Here is a 20,588-nt window from a genome sequence, read left to right as displayed (position 1 = left end):
GGAAGAGGAATAACAAAAGATTCCTTACTTAAGCTGTAGATAGCTGTACCATTTAAATAGGAATACTAGGAGTCTGGAGAACTAGAAACCGCTATGAAGGTACCAGCCTCTGAGCCACTCCATACTGTTCCAGACTTGTGTGTGAACAGCAAGATTCAGCTCTTGAAACTAGCACTGCTTCATAAGGCTCATTTACTTGCCTCCCTCTATAAAAGACCTCAACCCCCTTTTTCCCATCCCCATCTGGTACCAGCCCGGGATAATTCATAATAGCTTGAAAAGATAGTGTGGGTGTACTCTACAGGTTTATTACTAATATTTAACATTTATTGAGTGTTTACTCTATGCCAGTCTCATTGCTTACATGTTTTTCATATATTGCCTCACTTAATACAATAATTTGATGAATTTTCTGCCATTCTCCCAATTTAGCAAACGAAGGGGTAGAAAAAATGAAGTTCATTGAGATGAATTAAACTGCCCAAGGCAGCTATTTACTAAGGCAATGGGGTTTTTTTTATGTTTATTTATTTATCTTGAGAGAGGGAGTATACAGGAGCACAAGTGGGGGGGTGGGGGTCAGAGGGAAATGGGGAGAGAGATTCCCAAGCAGGCTCCATGCTGTCGGCGCAGAGCCTAACACTCACAAACTCACAAACCTCAAGATAGTCATCTGAGCTAGATCAAGAGTCAGATGCTTAACCTACTGAGCCACCCACACACCCCACCCCATCCCCCGCCTCAACGCCAACAGTGAGATTTTGAATCCTGTGTGACTGAATTTAGACCCATTTCCTTATTTACCACCAATGAGTATTACCAGGCTATAACTGAAGCCCAAATAGCAGAATGGTTATAGTGTGCACTTTGAAATCACCTAGACCTAGATTCAAAATCCAAAGCAAATAACTTCACCTCTCTGACCTTCAGTTTCCTCATACGTAAAACAGTAATGCCTCCCCTGACCGGGCTATTGCCTGCCTAAGTGTATGATATATGCGGACTAACAGTAACGCTAGCTCCGTTCCCCTCTCCACACTTCTGCTCATGTGAGCTCTGAGGTAATCATTTGTACAGAGTAAGGCCTGACATAAGAAGACAAATAAGAAAGTTAGCATCCTCTCTCCTCTAGTTAGTACTACGATAGTGCCAACCCGTGCCTGCCTTCCGTCCTCTCCAAGTGTTTTGTGGCTGTGATCGCATTTATTCTTTTAATGAGAAGGGTGTGTCTTGAATATTTAATGGTTGTTAGTTGCCGATAAATATACCATAGTAGGATAAAAATTAGAATCCATGATCTCTCTTCTGTACTAGGCTTCTCTTTTGCTAATTCTTAGGGAACGTATGAGACTCGGAGATGATCTTTATTATATAAAATAGCTGCCCCTATGATTCCATAGTGTGGACCTGTTATCACCATTCAACAAAGCAAACTATAAACACAGCTGCTGTTTTGGAGTGGCTTGTGGTTTTGTTTTGTTTTTATTTGAACTTTCTTATGCAGGCAGATCATCATTTAAAAGTAGTCATTTGGCATTTCCCTTGCATTCTTCAAATTTTTTTGTATGTTTTAAAAAGCTTAGCTTAAGTCACTTCTATAATTATGCACACAGATTGATCCATCTGGTCTTTTTTAGTAACCAATGAATTTTCATTTAAAAGTAGAGGAAATAGAATAATTATATTTTAAATCCTATAACTTCAGTGAGTCTCTTTTATAAATCTGAAGAAACATTTTCAACTACTAAAAATAGTTCTTTATTCTTTACTGTCTTCCAGTTGATTTCTATATTTCCAGAGATGCGAGAGGGCTTGAAATTTCTATTTCTGTTTTTTTTACCCCCTTCATGTGTTAGAACTCTGAAGCATACTGTAAGTACTTGTTTACAACTGACCAGCAGAAATGTCTGCCCAAAGTAGGCTCTACTGCACTCTCTTGCTCCTACTGGCTGTAAGGTGAAAGGTGGATTATAAGGGGCAAACCTAGATCTAGAGAGACAATTTAGGCTTTAGCGTCTAGACAAGAAAGAGTAGTAGCCTGACCCAGGGTACTAACAGTAGTAGTGGAGTGCAGAGATTCAGGGTATAGAATTAACAAAGTTTGTTGATAGCTTAGATGTTGATGGATATGACATAGAAGTCAGAAAAGGCAGGTTTCTGGACTTAATTACTTGTGATTTTAATTATCCTGTGCCCGGCAAACACTTAATCTTCACACTCTTGACACTTGACACACTCTTGTAAGGGCAAGAGCCATGTCTATCTTACCCATTTTCATACTCCCGAGACCTAACATGGTCCTATAGAACAGCCCTGGTACTTTTATTTATTTATTTATTTTTTTTTAGCCCCAGTACATTTTTAGTGGATAAACAAAGTGTTATTTGTGGCTGTTGTCCTCAGTGCCTGATAGAATAATCGAATATAGTTAAATTATCTGAGCCTTTGATTCATTTCTCATTCATCTGACTTTCATTTCTTTTTTATTTCTTTAGTGTCTCTCACTTTACCTTTTTTTATGCCTTTATAGTGTAGCTTACTGAATAAAAGAAAATATAAAAATAAACAACAAGAAATGAATTTGCACTTTGTGAGTTTTGTAGTACCTTCTAAAGAACCTCAAGATTGTTGACATCTTTAAAAATTAGGGCTTCAAATTGTAATACTAAATTTTTTTTTAAATATTACGAGTACTTAACACTTGGAACATTGTACTAACAAAGAGAGTCAGTGGGTCTCATTTGTATGTAGATCAATTCATTCTGATCAGAAGAAGTATTAGTGGGTTATTGGTGAAATAGTAGATGGATCATTCAAATTCATCACATCTCAAGGAAAATGCACTGATGATACTTTATATTATAGTAAGTATATACCTAAATTATACTTTAAAAGCAGAATGGTCTAAGAAGTTACTTAGACAATAATCAGTACAAAGAAGGAAATTACGAAGATTAATTCAAGAAAAAGACTAAGCCACGTAGTTTTCCATTACCACAGAGTGCAGGTAGGGAGTGAAAAGGAAGACTTGACTTCTCTTGTCTTTACGCATCTTTAAAATGAGAGCAGTGGACCCATGATCTAAAAGATCCTTTCCAGCTCAGATTCTGTTCTCCCTAAACTAGAAGACAGTGATAAAGATGATATGTGATGGGAATTTTCATTTCAATTATAGTTTACTGTTCATTCTTCCCATAGCCTCAGCTCTGTCTTGATAAGATCTGACTTTTAAAAAATCTGGTAAAATAAAATTTTTTTAATTAGTGATTTTATTAAATATAATTAAATTGAAGTGGGTTTTTTTTTTCTAATTTCTGCTTTGGAATCAGTTCTTTCAGCCTAATTTGGAGCAACAGTCTCCATCAAAATATTTAAGATAAATGATTAATACTTGCCCTAACAATTCAAACTATAGAAAAAGTTTTTATGTACTCATCTATAGTTGTTTTTCTTTTAACATATGTGATTTTCTTTTCCCTTTGGTTTAGATTTCTGCTTTGGGACAGCCACGAATCTAATTCCTTAAAATAGTTTTATATGTAAAACTTCTAAAGGATCAGAACAATGCCTCCAAGACCATCATCGGGTGAACTGTGGGGCATCCACTTGATGCCCCCGAGAATCCTAGTAGAATGTTTACTACCAAATGGAATGATAGTGACATTAGAATGCCTCCGTGAGGCTACATTAATAACTATAAAGCATGAATTATTTAAAGAAGCAAGAAAATATCCTCTCCATCAACTTCTTCAAGATGAATCTTCTTACATTTTCGTAAGTGTTACCCAAGAAGCAGAAAGGGAAGAATTTTTTGATGAAACAAGACGACTTTGTGACCTTCGGCTTTTTCAACCCTTTTTAAAAGTAATTGAGCCAGTAGGCAACCGTGAAGAAAAGATCCTCAATCGAGAAATTGGTATGACACAGTTTTTGACTAAATGGCGTTGTCGTCCTATTCTAAAAGCAAATAACTATGAAACTTAACTATTTTCTCATTACTAAAATATTTCTGTCTGAATCAGTTAACTTTGTAACCCCAAATAAATAGATTTTGAAATAAAAACCATAAGAAATCTATAATAATCTTTTGATTACTTGGCTAAGGAACTATTTTTAACAACTTGGTAGTGTCCTATAAATTTTTCTTTAAAAAATATCACTCGTAGCATTGGTTTAGATTTGTTATATCCCAGTTTTGTTGTATTACTCTTAAAACAAAAAAAAACTACGTGAATGTTTGCTACCTCTGCTTCAAATTGCTGAATATATCATGTTCTATATGTTAAATATATTTGAGTCCTTATCAACTCTTACTTTATTATATGTATTTACTAAAATTTCCTTATACCCAGAGAAACTTCTTTACAATATTGTGATCTTCCAAATCTGTCAAGTTCCCCATTTGTAAGAAACATGTTCTTTATGTTTAAAGAAATATGTTCTTCGTGTTTAATAGAAAGTTATATTCTTTATATGATTTTTTTAAGGTTTTGCTATTGGCATGCCAGTGTGTGAATTTGATATGGTTAAAGACCCAGAAGTACAGGACTTCCGAAGAAATATTCTGAATGTTTGTAAAGAAGCTGTGGATCTTCGGGATCTTAATTCACCTCATAGTAGAGCAATGTATGTCTATCCTCCAAATGTAGAATCTTCACCGGAACTGCCAAAGCACATATATAATAAACTAGATAAAGGTAAGAAAATTGTCAGTCTACCATAATTGGTTACTATAGTAAAAATTTCTGTCCGTGTCTATATATTTGTACAGTCTTTTTATCCCATCTCGATGATAAGCTACTTGAAGTAAGGGACTGCTCTTACAGACAAGATAGAGCTGAGTGCCAAATACATGTGTGTATAATGAATATTTATTGATTGAATGAATTGTGTGCATATGGTGCTGATCACTTGGTGAATTTATGTACCTCTGAATAAAACTAAAGAACTGATTGTGAAATTTATTATTACACAGTTATAGTCAATTATCTTCTTACCAAAAAACTATAAATAGAAATACTTCATCAAATATTGGGAAAACTTTGCACATTCTTGTTATTTTGTATCATATATAGAAAAATAAATATTAGTGATATTTAGTTCAGTAATTAAATCTGGTAATGAATAATATATAGATTGACTTTTGATACTTAATGTATCAATTTCTAGAATTAAGTGAACATGGAAATTTATAAATTATAGTTTGGGAAATGAAAATATCATTGTATCAGATAAATATATTTTCCAAGATAACAAAGTGAAGGCTTCAATTTGAAGTTATAGAATAAGTTAATTCTCACATGTTATTAAACACAAAATTTTGTTAGTAGAATACATTAAGACATCGTATTACTATTACACCCAAAATATTCAAAGTAGTTTAATACAGTATAACATAAGATCTTCTTTTGAAATTCTTTTCTACTCTAGTATACTTTATAAAATGGAATTCTCTTTGGGCCACCTGGGTGGCTTAGTTAGTTAAGCCCCAACTTCAGCTCAGGTTATGATCTCACAGCTTATGAGTTTGAGACCCACATTGGGTTCTGTGTTGACAGCTTGGAGCCTGGAGCCTTTTTCGTATTCTGTGTCTCCCTCTCTCTCTGCTCCTCCCTCCCCCACTCCCACTCATGGTCTGTCTGTTTCTCTCTCTCAAAAATAAATAAACATTAAAAAAATATTTTTAATGGATTCTCTTCTCATTTTTTTCTAACATTCTTTATGAAAATTTTCCAACATACGGAAAAGTTGAAAGAACTGTACTGTGTACACCCAAACCTCTACCATAGTTTAAATCTTTTTTATGTTCATCATCTTCCACCCTCCTCCCAACTTAATTGATTTTAAAAGGAAAACATTTAAAAATTCATATTTCCCCCTTCTTCTGCCATCTTTTCTTTTATTCTAATTCAGCATTTGCCTTATGTCTTCATGATTCTTTGCCATAGTTGCCAGAAAGTCTTCTATTTTAAGTACTGTTGAACCTTTGATACCATCATAAGTAACTTTTCACAGGAGTTGTATTCATGAAGTATGTCATGAAGTTTAGAATGGAAATTAGCTTGGCCTCAGGGACTTGTGACCCACTAGTCACTGTTCTGGGTGCTTGCCATGAAACATGAGATCTGAGCATGGTCTGGCAGCCCTATAATATTTGAAGATTGTGGTTTCTACCTAATATTTACCTGTATTTAATTAGTTTGATTATGTCATTTCCAATTTTTATTAGAATAATGGTAGTGCATACTTTTTGAAATCTGTCTCTTGAAAAATTAAATATACATGGTGATTGCATCTAAAAATGTTTTCCTGTTATAGGGCAAATAATAGTGGTGATTTGGGTAATAGTTTCTCCAAATAACGACAAGCAGAAGTATACTCTGAAAATCAACCATGACTGTGTGCCAGAACAAGTAATTGCTGAAGCAATCAGGAAAAAAACTCGAAGTATGTTGCTATCATCTGAACAACTAAAACTCTGTGTTTTAGAATATCAGGGCAAATATATTTTAAAAGTGTGTGGATGTGATGAATACTTCCTTGAAAAATATCCTCTAAGTCAATATAAGGTGAGTAACAAGTTTCAAAAATAATTAATTTTAAATTTAAAACTTGGGGATGAGTATCTAGATTTTTAGGACATATTTTTTGAAAATTCAATGATTAATAATGGTATTCATAAGTTTATTTTTAATACTATAATTATTTAATTTGAAAGGCTCATGATGTGTTTGAGAGAACAGATGCCTTTTTCCTTTAGGTTTTATATATATAATATTTGAGGCATGACTATAGACTTATGGATAAGCTGACTAAATTGTTTATTGCAGTATAAACAGTGTTGGGGCACCACATGCTCAGTTGGAAAGGCACGTGACTCTTGATCTTGGAGTTGTGTGTTTGAGCCCCCCATGTTGGGTGTAGAGATTACTTAAATAAATAAAACTTTAATAAAAAAGATATAAACAGTGTTTTCATAATGAATATCCTCTGATCATTGTTTTTAATTTTTTTTGTTTGTTTACATGTTCCTTTTAAAATGAAACACCTTATAAGAAATGGCTTCTCCCCTCCTGTCTTCATCTTTTACAGTACATAAGAAGCTGTATAATGCTTGGGAGGATGCCCAATTTGATGCTGATGGCTAAAGAAAGCCTTTACTCCCAACTGCCAATGGACTGTTTTACAATGCCATCTTACTCCAGACGCATCTCAACAGCTACACCATACATGAATGGAGAAACATCTACAAAGTCCCTTTGGGTCATAAATAGTGTACTCCGAATAAAAATCCTTTGTGCAACCTATGTGAATGTAAATATTCGAGACATTGACAAGGTGAAGTCAAGTGTTGATGCTTATTGTCTTATATAAATTATTTTACACAAACTTATTTACTAAACTGTGTATAGTAATCTGTTGACCAGCACTGGGTTTCCAGAGAGCTACCTGCTCCTCTTCCTCCACTATTGCATAGCATACAGTCCTTTTTCTGCGTTCCTCATATCCATAATTCTAATATTCTAATAATTCTAATTTCCATAAATCTAAGCTCTTAAAACTAAGTGTTCACAGAATTCATTTGGTAGCAAAACCTGACCCAACCTGAAACAGGAATTTTTATAGTCTTTTTATATCCTATTTAGTATAAATATTAATGTGATTTGTTGCAAAATTAGTAATGTCTTTATGGAGTGCTGTTCCAACTGCTAAGAATATGAAGTAATATTTAGTATATGTATGAATTTATCTTCCTAAAATATGAAGAACTCTGAATGACATACCTGGCCCAAAAAGATTGTGAGCCCATACTGATTTTTAATAGTCTGATGTCCCCCTAAAGGCAGCAACACATTTTGTTTGGCATCAGTATTAACTTCTTATATATGTGAAGAAAGGAAGAACAGAAAAGCTACATCTGAATATAAACGTCTAATGGAGTCTTCATTTGTATCAGCTACATTATTTTAATATTGCTTAATATTTGTTCTGTAGTGTGTATTATGTTTGTATATATTTGTATACACATACTTTTTTTCTTTTTTAGATCTATGTTCGAACAGGTATCTATCATGGAGGAGAACCCTTATGTGATAATGTGAACACTCAAAGAGTACCTTGTTCCAATCCCAGGTAAGGAAGTGCATGGATTTATATTTTTCAAAAGCCGTGTTAGTGTTTAGCAATGTATCAATATGAGAAGCATTTTTTTGGCATCATTAGTTTTATACAAGTCATGTAAATTACCAAACATTTACAAATAGAACATACGGTCTTTTGGTCAAATGAGTATCAATCACAGGATCATTTTATGGATTCTCTGTAAAATTTTATGTGAAAGACTTTTCTGATTCTTTCCATTATATCAAGGAGAAAACAGAATATGGTTGTTCTGTGCCATGATGATTCCCCACATTAGATCTAAATGCTAAATAAACCTGGCATTTTACTCTTCTCCATTTCCATTTGCATTAAGAAGAGGTGAGCGTTGGCAGACAACTGCAGAGCCAGACTATTCTGAGGCCCTCACATCACTCACGGGAATAGGTGTTTATGTCATTCAAAGGAAGAGTCTTTGGGAACAAATCAGTTTCTTAGAGGGAGGGGAAGTTTTAAGGAACATTTTAAATGATTACTGGCTAGATATAATGAAGAAATAAAAAATAATATAATACAACAGTTTGCCATCTTGCCATTTCTTTGTGGAATCATTTGTGGAATCATTTGGGAATTAAGAATCTACCTGTGAATATAATAGAAATATTTTAAGAGCACTCAAATTGTTACTAAAGATGGATTTTACAGACTAGCAATAAAGACAGCTAGTAAAACAACAAGAAGTAAAATTTATAATGAATTTAGACTGAATTCTAGGAGAGTCAAGAAAAAGTTCTGGTCGTGTACTTAATTCAGTTGCTGGATGTGGCCGTCCTCCTAGGGCTTGGGTGATATACAAAGAGCTGATAGCCTTCTCTACCAGGAGGAAGTGAGACAGCTCCTTGCCCTACCTGAACCACTGTCGGTCAGAAAGCACATCACTTAAGTTAGATTATGCCGTGAAACAACAACTAGAGGATCTTCTCAGATTTTGTTATAACAACAAAAGTTTATTTCCTGTCCACACTGCATGTCTGTCACAGGTTGAGTAGGATGGTTGTGTGAGGAAGAGAAAATATTTGATGAAATAATGGCCAAAAATTTTCTAAATTTTGTGAAAGCCATAACCAATCTAGGGAGCCCCAAGCAAAGACCCCAAAATAATATTGGGTAGATGTATCCTAGTTGTCTCAAGTGCCAAAAGTAAACTAGTTTTATAAAAGTGAAAGGTAAATTTTTTTAGTAATATAAGGTTAAAAGCTCAAAATTTTAGTAAATTAACTATTTAGAAAGACTTTCACTTGATTATCTTTTCTTGAAGAATTCCCTAGTTTATTTATTTGTTTGTTAATTTTTTATTTTTGAGAGACTGAGAGACAGCGTGAGCAGGGGAGGGTCATAGAGAGAGAGATACAGAATCTGAAGCAGGCTCCAGGCTTTGAGCTAGCTGTCAGCACAGAGCCCAATGTGGGGCTCAAACCCACGAACCATAAGATCATGACCTGAGCCAGAGGCAGACGCTTAACCGACTGAGCCACCCAGGTGCCCCGAATTCCCTAGTTTAAAACAGTAGGTCAGGGTCTCTGATTACCACAGATGCAAAAAATCCTGAACAAATTATCAGCAAACCGAATCCAACAATACATTTTAAAAAATCATTCACTGGGACAGGGCACCTGGGTAGCTCAGTGAATTAAGTATTCAACTCTTGATTTCAGTTCAAGGTCATTGTCTTGTAGTTACTGGCTTCAGGCACCCTGCTTGGGATTCTCTCTCTCTCCCTCTCTCTCTCTCTCTCTCTCTCCCCACCCCCCCCCGGCTCTCACTCTGTCTCTATCTCAAAAATAAATAAACTTAAAAACAAAACAAAACATTCACCACAATCAAGTGAGATTTATTCCCAGGATGCAGGGGTTCAGGAGTTGCAAATCAATCAGTGTGATACCTCACATCATTAAGAGAAAGGATCAAAACCATATGATCATCTTAACAGATGCAGAAAAACCATTTGAGAAAGTACAACATCCATTCATGATTAAAAAAAAAACTCTCAACAAAGTAGGTTTAGAGGGTACTTACCTCAGTATAGTAAAGGGCATCCATAGAAAACCTACAGTTAACATCATACTCAGTGGTCGTAAATTGAGGTCTTTCTCCCCATCAGGAACAAGACAAGGATGTTACTACACATCCTTACATCTCTTGGTATCATCATTGATATCATCAGCCTTTATAGCTTTAACTAATCTCTTGTATAGTGATGTTTCACTTTGCATTTTCTGGATGATAAATAATATTGACTACTTTTTTATGTTTATTGGCCATTTGGATATGACCTTGTGACTTGTGAAGTATGCCTGTTCCAGCTGATTTCTGGCCTGTTTTTCATTTGATTTCTCTTTTTCTTGATGATTTATAGGAGTTGCTTATATACTATGGATAAAGCCTTTTTTGGTAAATTATTTCTTCCTTTAATTTCCTTCTTTAATATTTTATATAGGTGGAATGAATGGCTAAATTACGATATATACATTCCTGACCTTCCTCGTGCTGCTCGACTTTGCCTTTCCATTTGTTCTGTTAAAGGCCGAAAGGGTGCTAAAGAGGTGAAGTATTTCAGAAGGAATAATTATATTTACTTCTAAAAACTCTTAATGATAGCCACTGATTTGAATTTTTATCAAGAAATGAATTTCTTCGTACTTAAAAAATTGATCAAGTATTTTAAAATTCCTAATAAGTAAATGCGTCTAAGAGTACCTTAGTACCCTGATTGTTATGATGAGTAAGAATTCCCTGAGTTCACATTGATACAGTTTTTTAAACACGCAAAGTGACTGCGCACAAATCCCTGTTAAATAACAACATGCCGATATCTGCCTGGCTTACTTTGGTTCATATTACCTATTCATAAGTAAGGAAGAATACATGTAATTTCAAATGGGAAAACAGTGCTTATACTTTCAAGAAAATTAATATGGCTTATTATTGATATCATTGTAATGATTAGTTATTGAATTCTCTTTTCTGTGAAAGAAAAGTGTTTTGAAATGCATTTAATGATTTAATCCACAGAGTAGTAAATATTTTTCCGTGTGTTTTTTAAGGAACACTGTCCATTGGCCTGGGGAAATATAAACTTGTTTGATTACACAGATACTCTAGTATCTGGGAAAATGGCTTTGAATCTTTGGCCAGTACCTCATGGATTAGAAGATTTGCTGAACCCCATTGGTGTTACTGGGTCAAATCCAAATAAAGTAAGCTTTTGATTATCATAAGTTGGAATATTTCTTTCATTGCAGTCCAGCATAATATACATGGTAACTTTTCTTCCATCCGTTAGGAAACCCCATGCTTGGAGCTGGAGTTTGACTGGTTCAGCAGTGTGGTAAAGTTCCCAGACATGTCGGTGATTGAAGAGCATGCCAATTGGTCTGCGTCTCGAGAAGCAGGATTTAGTTATTCCCACGCAGGACTGGTAAGCAAATGACCGAGTCTTCTTAAGCATCAACCATAATCAGTGGATCTGGCTTTATACTCTTTGTTTGGAAAAGGTTGCATGTGTTTTTAGTTATACTGGCATAGCTCCTGTGGGCTCTCGGGCAGTATTGGGAAATAATCCCATTCTCCATATCCTTATACTTTCACTGAGCTCTGTCTCTTCTGAAGTTTATTCAGAGCCCTAGCCTGCTTTTACTGAACAAATATTTATTGATTGTAAACTATATGTTTATATTTATTGTATAAAGTTGTGACCTAAAGAAACCTCCATTGTGTATGTGGTCTAATGTGTTAAGTGCTATGAAGGAAAAATCAGTAGTATACCAAGAACAACTACAGGAGGTGGGGGCAAAACGGTAATATATATTGGATTCAAGAAAGAATTTATTTCTCTGAGATAGTAACCTGGAAGTTGAAACAAAAGTACAAGTACGTTGCTTATTGAGCTTGGAAGCAGAGGAAATAGCTTTATCACCATACTCCAAATTCCTTAGAAAAGATTATATATAAAATGGAGCTTAAATATGGATCAAGTTGTCTCATCTTGGCCATTACTTTGGAACCACCATGTAACTGGGTTCAAGAACCAATAACCCTCTCCTGTATCTCAAGAGCAAAGGTGTAGTGTTAAGAGAAAAGGATATTTTTTGTTCTTTGTTGTTACATCTTTCCCTAGTTTCCAAGTTTGTCACTTTTTCTTTGGCCTGCTTTTACATTAAGATAGACCAGTCAGTGAATATGGGGTCAAGAGGTCCTGAAATATGCCTGTCTGAGTAACAGCAATACCTGCAGCCAGCTGGACTCCTGCACTGAGGAACTTTACTAGTTTACAGCTGTGTTCTCAGTAAGGCGTTTACAAATCCCTTTGTGAACTGATTAATAATCATCATAACCTTCCTGCCTATATACTCTCAGGCATATGTAGCAGGTGTTTTGATAAGTACAGATTATTTTAAAATTACTGAATTATATCAGATACCAAAAGTACAATTAACTTTTTTCACATTAAAAGGGAATTCATTTTCTTGGGGCACTTGGGATGCTCAGTCCATTAGGCATCCAGCTCTTGATTTCAGCTCAGGTCATGATTTCACAGTTCATGGAATTGAGCCCTGTGTCAGGCTCATTCTGAGAGCGCAGATCCTGCTTGGGATTCTCTCCTTCCCTGTCTCTCTGCCCATCCCCTACTTGTGCTCGCTCTCTCAAAGTAAATAAACTTTTTTAAAAAAAGGAATTCTTTTTCTTGAAAAATGTAGCCACTATTTTATCAGTTTAATTTCTTGTTGGTAATTGCTACCTTTTGCCAAGTGCTTACTGTGTACCAAATGTCATACCAATCACTTTTTCACATTTTATCTCATTTAATTTTAAAAGCAGTCTCCCTGAGAGTAGGTACTATTATAATCCCTATTTTACCAGTAAGGAAACAGGCTTAAGGAGTTTAAAGAACTTATCCAATGTCATGTTTAATAAGCATTGAGCCTCTTACTCTTAACTATTCTAACTGAACAGGAACTCCTTAATTTTGAAATTGGGGTTGAAATATTGATGAGCATTCATTCCCATAAAATGTCCATAGTCGTGTCCAATTAGCAACACCTGTAAACCATTTGAAATCTCAGAGTCACTTTAAAACTCATTTATCTCCTATTTTATTCATACATTTGTCACTGAAATCAATTTAATCAGAGTCTGTTGTGCCAGTTAGCTTGTGAGGTTTGTCTTGTTTTGTTTTTTGAGCAGTTCTAACTCTTTGTAAGGACTGATATTTCTGGGGAGAATTTTTTTTCATAATAAATTGATATAAATTCAGAACTACTCATTATGCAGTTAATATATCTGTATTTAAAGGAAATAAATACATTACTTGGAATCTTGGAATTATACCAAAAGCTCTGGTGTTTTCATTTTAGTTTCTGAACACTTAATGTTCAGTGTTTTAATAGGAGTGTTTCTTTTCCCTTGTTCTCTTATTTTTACTTTTTAAATTTGAAAGCCTTGCAGTGATTATAAGGATGTACTCAGCAGAGATTAGGAATAAAATAAATTCTTAGGAAAGAATTTACATTTTTATTTTATTATTTTACTTTGTTTTCATCTCAGAAATGTGAGCAAATTAGTTAATAGAGTGCTAGAAAGGGGCCTCATCAGTAAGAGACGTCAGCTATTCATTGCTACCCCCTAATACCCCAGTCTGGCTTATCCTTGACCAACTTTGGCAGTTACTGTTCTGAGGTTGGTGGTAATGTTAGTAAGATCTTGATTTGTTCCACAAATAACTGCCTTAAGTTGATTTTTTCCTCTCCCTCAAAGTAAAGTCTTGTGATGAGAATAAACTGTTTCACAGCAGTTAATAAGCAATGGAAAGTTATTGGCAATTTTCTTTTTTCGTAGATCACTCATGAAACCAAGGGAAAGTATGGCAAAGAAAATCCTATAAGATATTATTTTATTTTACAGAGTAACAGACTAGCTAGAGACAATGAATTAAGAGAAAATGATAAAGAACAGCTCCGAGCAATTTGTACCCGAGATCCTCTCTCTGAAATCACTGAGCAAGAGAAAGATTTTCTGTGGAGCCACAGGTAAATGTTAAGATGGAAATTCCCTGTTTCCTCTGTTAAGGAGAAAGAACTGATTTTGGCTTATCCTGCAGGTTCTGTCATTCCTGTTAAAATACGTAAAGCATAATTTGCATGGGGTGTTTATTATAAACATTATTCTTTTTAAAGCTGTGGATAAGGATCAGTACATCTAGCAAACCATGCTCCATGGGTACTAACCTTGCATCTTAAAACCTTGAAGGCTTTTTTAAAATTCTAAATCCCTGATGACATTTTTTTTAGGATTTGGCTTTTGGAGCTTTCTTAAAGTGAAAGTCAAGAATCAAAAAAACTACCCTGTAGTTTTAGATCAATTTAGTTGTGATTTACTTCTTCTAGATATTTCAATTTTAAGGTGTTCCTTCCGGGTTTTTTTTTTCCTTACACTTCCTCAAGGTAATAGTGTAGTGCTTTATTTTCACTTAGGAGGAAATTATTTCACTACTTGGAAAGTATACAGTGGTTTATTTAAATAAAGCAGTTGCAGTGCATTTCTACAGAAAGCCCAATAAACACAAATTTTGTCCAGTGACTACAGTAGAAATGGTGACTCTTTGCATAGTATGCGTTCTGTAAGTAGGTAAATGAAAAGAGCTATATAAAGAGTGTTATGAAGTAGTCATAATTTTTTCTAAGTATTTGTCTTCCATTTGGATTTTTCTTTTGTCTCCCTTGACATTATAACTGTGTCTGAGGCTATGTGTACATATATATGCAACTATAGTGTTAAACACTGATTCTTTTGATTTTAAAGAAGACTGTAATGGGAAGTTTTAAGTGTTTAGAACTCCTTAAAAGTTACATAGTTGAAGATTTAGATATTTAGGCCTTTTGAATAACATGCAAGAATGTTTCTTGTTTTGTTTTGTCTTTTCCACACAGACACTATTGTGTAACTATCCCTGAAATTCTACCCAAACTGCTTCTGTCTGTTAAATGGAATTCTAGAGATGAAGTAGCTCAGGTAAATACATGTTTGAGATTACAGAATAACTGTTGTATAAAATTGGTATGTTGTTCAAATTGTTTTCTCTCAGAAAGTCTGCATAAATGAAAGAGGTGAAATAGACGATGTTTTGTATTAATTATGGTAATATAGTAGAGAAAAGTGCCATTCATTCTGCTTCTACTGATAAAATTAATTAGAATTGAACATTTTAAGCACTAAATTCATAAGGAGGGCTCTTATCTAAACTAATTTTAAAATAAAAAATTAAAGACTATACTTGCAGGGATCATTTCTATAGTTCGTTATTAAAATAAAAAATTAAGACAATGTTTTACTGGGTCACTCACAACTATCTTATGCTTTTTAAATATGATTGATTGTCTTTCTCACAACAGATGTACTGCTTAGTAAAAGATTGGCCTCCAATCAAACCTGAACAGGCTATGGAGCTTCTGGATTGTAACTACCCAGATCCTATGGTTCGAGGTTTTGCTGTTCGATGCTTGGAAAAGTACTTAACAGATGACAAGCTTTCTCAGTACTTAATTCAACTAGTACAGGTAAAATAATAGAAAATAGAAAAATAATGTTTTATTCTAAGTCTGTTCAACTTTACCCAAACTGTGGATCTTTATCTACATTGGTCTTACGCTTTTTTAAAAATCAGTTTTATTATCAGTAGTAACTACTTGCTTTCTAAAAAATTTTCTTGGGGCACCTGGGTGGCTCAGTCAGTTAAGAGTCCGACTACAACTCAGGTCATGATCTTGCAGTTCGTAGGTTCGAACCCCGCATCAGTCTTTGTGCTGATGGCTCAGAGCCTGGAGCCTGTTTCAGATTCTGTGTCTCCCTCTCTCTGCCCTTCCCTTGTTCACACTCTCTCTCTCTCAAAAATAAACATTTAAAATAATAATAATAATAAATAAATAAATTATCTTTAAATCCAGCCATGCAAAAACTGACCCTGATTAATAATGCAAAGTTGTTTTTATCACATAGGTCCTAAAATATGAACAGTATTTGGATAACCTGCTTGTGAGATTCTTACTCAAGAAAGCATTGACTAATCAAAGGATTGGGCACTTTTTCTTTTGGCATTTAAAGTAAGTCACACTGTTTTCCCATTAAATTCTTTAGATATATATTACTTTCATAATAGACTTATAAATATTTATTACTTATAATCTGTTGTTTTTGCTTGTCTGGAAGAGTTTTCCATAATGAAAGTATATTGTAAGCTTCCCCTCAAATTTTTAAATAAGCAATAAGCTTCAAAACTGAATTTTATACAGAAATTAGAGCTGAAATATTTTTAAAGACTTAGATTTTTCTTTAAGCAAAGCAAAATTTGCTAGATTAACATTGTTTAATATTCCAGTTGGTTTCATTGTACATGTGGATAAAAATACCCCCCCAAAAAAGTCCTACTTTGGAATTTAGAACAATAATGATAAAAATCCCAAGTTTCTTACTAGAAAACAAGCTAATTAAGAATAAAAAGTATTTTGTAGAATATGATTTATCTAATACTCAAAGTAAAATCACAGTTCATATACTGTTTTGTAAATTTAGAAAGATTTAAAATTAACTTGATATTTTTATAATTAATTTGATATTTTTTTAATGTTTAAATAAATCAAAGGTGGAATCTTGAAGTTGGGTTTAAAATAACTTAAATTCAAAGACAGTCTAGAAAAAGGGCACTCCCTCCCTAATTCATTTTATTACTTTTGTGCCTAATGTACTTATTTTCATATATATATGTATAATTTAAGTTTCCGTTAACAGGCAGCGTGTGTCAGTTTCAGGTGTACGGTGTGTACAGTATGGGGGTTAAACGCTTCCAGACAACACTGGGTGCTCATCACAGCCAGCGCTCTCCTTACTCCCTGTCTGTCTGACCCACCTTCTCTCTGGGAGCCATCAGTTTGTTCTATATAGTGAATAGATCTTGTGCTGATATTAGTAAATGAAAAGTAGTTGAAATAAGCCTAAAATCTAGTTTATTAAATCTACAATTCCAGGAACTATCTTAAACTCTTAATTATTTTTGCTTCCAAACGATAGGTTTTGAAACATTATATTGTTAATGTCAATAACATTAAATGTTATTGACTATAACATTTATTGGATTTCAGAAATGAGTTTTCTTATTTTCTTAAAAATGTTTATATATATATATATACTTATTTAAGACCACCTAAGGGCAATTGGGTGGCTCAGTCTGTTAAGCGTTCAACTTTGGTCATGATCTTGTGGTTTGTGGGTTTGAACCCCACATCAGGCTCTGTGCTCACAGCAAGCCTGGAACTTGCTTCAGACTCTGGGTCTCCCTCTGTCTCTTCCCCTCCCCCACTTGTGCGTGCACTCCTTCTCTCAAAAATAAACATTAAAAAATTTTAATAAGTAAATAAACATTAAAAAAATTTCTAAAGGACCCTATATATAATGAGTACGTATCTACGTGTGCACACATGTGTTTGTGTGTGGATGGGTGTGTATACATGGGTTGTTGGTTTTTTTTTAATTTTACACTGTTCTTTTAGATCTGAGATGCACAATAAAACAGTTAGTCAAAGGTTTGGCCTGCTTTTGGAGTCCTATTGTCGTGCATGTGGGATGTATTTGAAGCACCTAAATAGGCAAGTTGAGGCTATGGAAAAGCTCATTAACTTAACTGACATTCTCAAGCAAGAGAAGAAGGATGAAACACAAAAGGTATGTGACTCTTCAGATGGTTTTTGAGATTCTTCATTGCAGTGGGGCAGGGTAATTTGAGAGTCTGATGTAGATGCAGATTGTGGACATTAGAATCAAGCATATCATGATTTGGATCCAAGTTCCACCGCCTCTCAGCTGTGTAATGTTAGACACATTATGGATCGGTTTTCCTTATTTATAAATGGTAATGATACTTTCTTTGTAGCATAGTTGTGAGCATTAAGTTACGTGAGATACACTGAAGCTCACGTCTCAGTCCCTAGAACACAAAGGTGCTCAAATAAATGTTCTCTCTTCTTTCCCTTCCTTCTCTTTTATATCGCCCTAACTTCAAAATGACTTTTTCCTTGTATCATTTATTAGTTTTTAGTAATGACCTTGAAAATAAGTGTAAAGAAATTAATTGGTACATTCCTAAGTTTAAAATGGACTCTGAGGTGGGGTGCCTGGGCGGTTCAGTTGGTTGAGCATCCATCTTTGGCTCAGGTCATGATCTCAGTTTGTGGGTTCAAGCCTGGCATCAGGCTCTGTGCTGATAACTCAGAGCCTGGATCCTGTTCAGATTCTGTTTCTCGCTCTCTCTCTTCCCTTCTTCTGCTTGCACTCTGTCTCTCTCCCTTGCTCTCAAAAAAAGAATTTATTAATGGACTTAGGGGTGCCTAGCTGGCTCAGTCGGTTGAGCTCCCAACTCTTGGTTTCAGCCCAGGTCATGATCTCACTGTCGTGATCTCACAGTGGGTTGTGCACTGAGCATGGAGCTTGCTTGGGATTCTCTCTCTGCCCTTCCCCTGCTCATGTGCTCTGTATCTCTCCCTCTATCTGAAGTAAAAAAATAAATAAATAAAATAAGATGGACTCTCAGTCACGTGGTGAGCATTATCACACACTTGTCATCTGCAGTCTAGCTTAGTGTAACTGAGGAACATGAAATGTAAAGACTTCTGATGACCTTTTCCTCCTCTCTGTCCTTTATTCAATCTACCACATCATATAGTAAAAAGTGAGATCATTCCTCATCTCTAATGAAATGGAAAAAAAAAAATCCCAGTATATTGGTGAGTTCCCAAGCACAAGGATATAAATTAGCAATACTGAATGAATTTTCCCAATACCTTAATATTGCATGAAAAAAAAATTTTTTTTAAGTTACTGTATTAATCTAAATGTCATAGAGCATGTGACTGAGTTGGTTTTTACTGAACTCGTAAAATGTAAGTTCAGGTAAAGGTTATTAGAAAACAATTGTACTGTTTCTGATGCTGGAAATCAGCAAGAATAGACCAGGCTGCTTTGAAAGAATAAAATTATTACATTTATATTGTAACTGAGGTAAGAAAAAAAGAAACTCAATAAATTTGCAAATACAAGGGTTTCTTTAAGCTGGAATTTTCATAGCTTACTATCACAGGTTGACTCTGATACAGTGGATTAATTAGGACCGTGAAAGTCATTACATTACTGTTGGCTTAAATGGGATTGTGATAGGGAACTAAGAATGCTTAGGAACAAAAGCGTTTCTTTGGTGTTATGTTTTATCATAACCATGATAAAGCATAGGAAGCAGTGTGCTAACATTAGAGTTGATGGTGCTAGAAAAAGAAATGCCTTTACAGGAGCAAGAGCTGCCCTAGCCAGTGATAACTACATTTTCTAGCTACTCACTTATCCATAGTGAGAAAGAAAAAGAAAAAGAAAAGCTTTGTTACTAAAATTACAGCATGAAAATTAATTTATTATTAATTCCTTAGCTCCTAACATCTTCTGTCCCCCACTTACCTTTTATATTTTTGATAGATGAAGATTTCCTAACATAAAACGGCAGTTACTGCATGCTATATAGCTCAGCAGTCTGGGCTCTTTTCAATTGATTAAAAAGAGTGGTACCTGGGTTGCTTAGTTGGTTAAGTGTCCAGTTCTTGATTTTGGCTCCTGTCAGGATTTCAGGGTCATGAGATTGAGCCCCATGCCAGGCTCCCTGCTAAGTGTAGAGCCTACTGGAGATTCTCTCTCTCTCTCTCTCTCTCTCTCTCTCTCTCTCTCTCTCTCTCTCCCTCTCCCTCTCCCTCTCCCTCTCCCTCTCCCTCTCCCTCTCCCTCTCCCTCTCCCTCCCTCCCTCCCTCTGCCCCTTTCCTCCTACTCACACTCTCTTTCAAAATAAAATAATCTTTTTAAAAAATTCATTAAAAAGAGATGTTTTTACATATATACTGGAACCTGAGTGTAGTGTGAGACTCAGTGTAACATGTTTTAAACAGTTTCTTTTAGCTTCACTAGACCTTTTTTACTCAACAGAGAGAAATGAATATGGTGTTTTCTGCAAAGCTTCAAAGTAAAGCTACTAAGCTAACACGATGTCTCCGTAGTTTTTCCTCTAGAACAAAGATCAGCAAACTCTTTCTTGAAAGGCCAGATAGTAAGTATTTTAGACTTTACAGGCCATGCAGTCTCTGTTGTAACTACTCAATTCTGCTGTTCTAGTGTGGAAGCAGCCAGTCTCTAAATATACTAGCATGGCTATATCCCATGCAATTTGATTTACAAAAACTGCCTTAGTCGACCAAGCCCTGCTCCAGAGGCAAAACATGTCTGTGTCAGCAGGCCGAGCGGTCACAGGGGAGTGCCCGGTGCTGCCCCTCCTGCCTCTGCCTGAGTTGTGTTGCTCTGTGTGATGGAAACCCTGCCAGTCAGAATACAGGACGTGGATTCACGGGCTG

General features: G+C 35.0%; 1 protein-coding gene across 2 annotated transcripts in view; it reads left to right on the top strand.

The window, feature by feature from the left end:
* PIK3CA (phosphatidylinositol-4,5-bisphosphate 3-kinase catalytic subunit alpha) overlaps window positions 1-20,588 on the top strand; it is a 71,626-nt gene that overhangs the window by 39,642 nt on the left and 11,396 nt on the right. For both annotated transcript variants that reach the window (XM_029939844.1, XM_029939845.1), the window contains exons 2-14: window positions 3,489-3,916; window positions 4,488-4,697; window positions 6,319-6,569; window positions 7,093-7,338; window positions 8,048-8,133; window positions 10,598-10,703; window positions 11,205-11,357; window positions 11,444-11,578; window positions 14,062-14,186; window positions 15,087-15,168; window positions 15,549-15,713; window positions 16,153-16,256; window positions 17,700-17,871. In XM_029939844.1, coding sequence (XP_029795704.1) covers window positions 3,565-3,916; window positions 4,488-4,697; window positions 6,319-6,569; window positions 7,093-7,338; window positions 8,048-8,133; window positions 10,598-10,703; window positions 11,205-11,357; window positions 11,444-11,578; window positions 14,062-14,186; window positions 15,087-15,168; window positions 15,549-15,713; window positions 16,153-16,256; window positions 17,700-17,871 — 2,187 coding nt within the window. In that variant the 5' untranslated portion in view covers window positions 3,489-3,564. The remainder of the gene's footprint in view (window positions 1-3,488; window positions 3,917-4,487; window positions 4,698-6,318; window positions 6,570-7,092; window positions 7,339-8,047; window positions 8,134-10,597; window positions 10,704-11,204; window positions 11,358-11,443; window positions 11,579-14,061; window positions 14,187-15,086; window positions 15,169-15,548; window positions 15,714-16,152; window positions 16,257-17,699; window positions 17,872-20,588) is intronic.

Source organism: Suricata suricatta, chromosome 5 (genome assembly GCF_006229205.1).
Source record: "Suricata suricatta isolate VVHF042 chromosome 5, meerkat_22Aug2017_6uvM2_HiC, whole genome shotgun sequence".
In the NCBI taxonomy this organism is placed as follows: Eukaryota; Metazoa; Chordata; class Mammalia; order Carnivora; family Herpestidae; genus Suricata; species Suricata suricatta.
The sequence above is the reverse complement of the archived record's forward strand: the minus strand, read 5'-3'. Positions and strand labels throughout refer to the sequence as shown.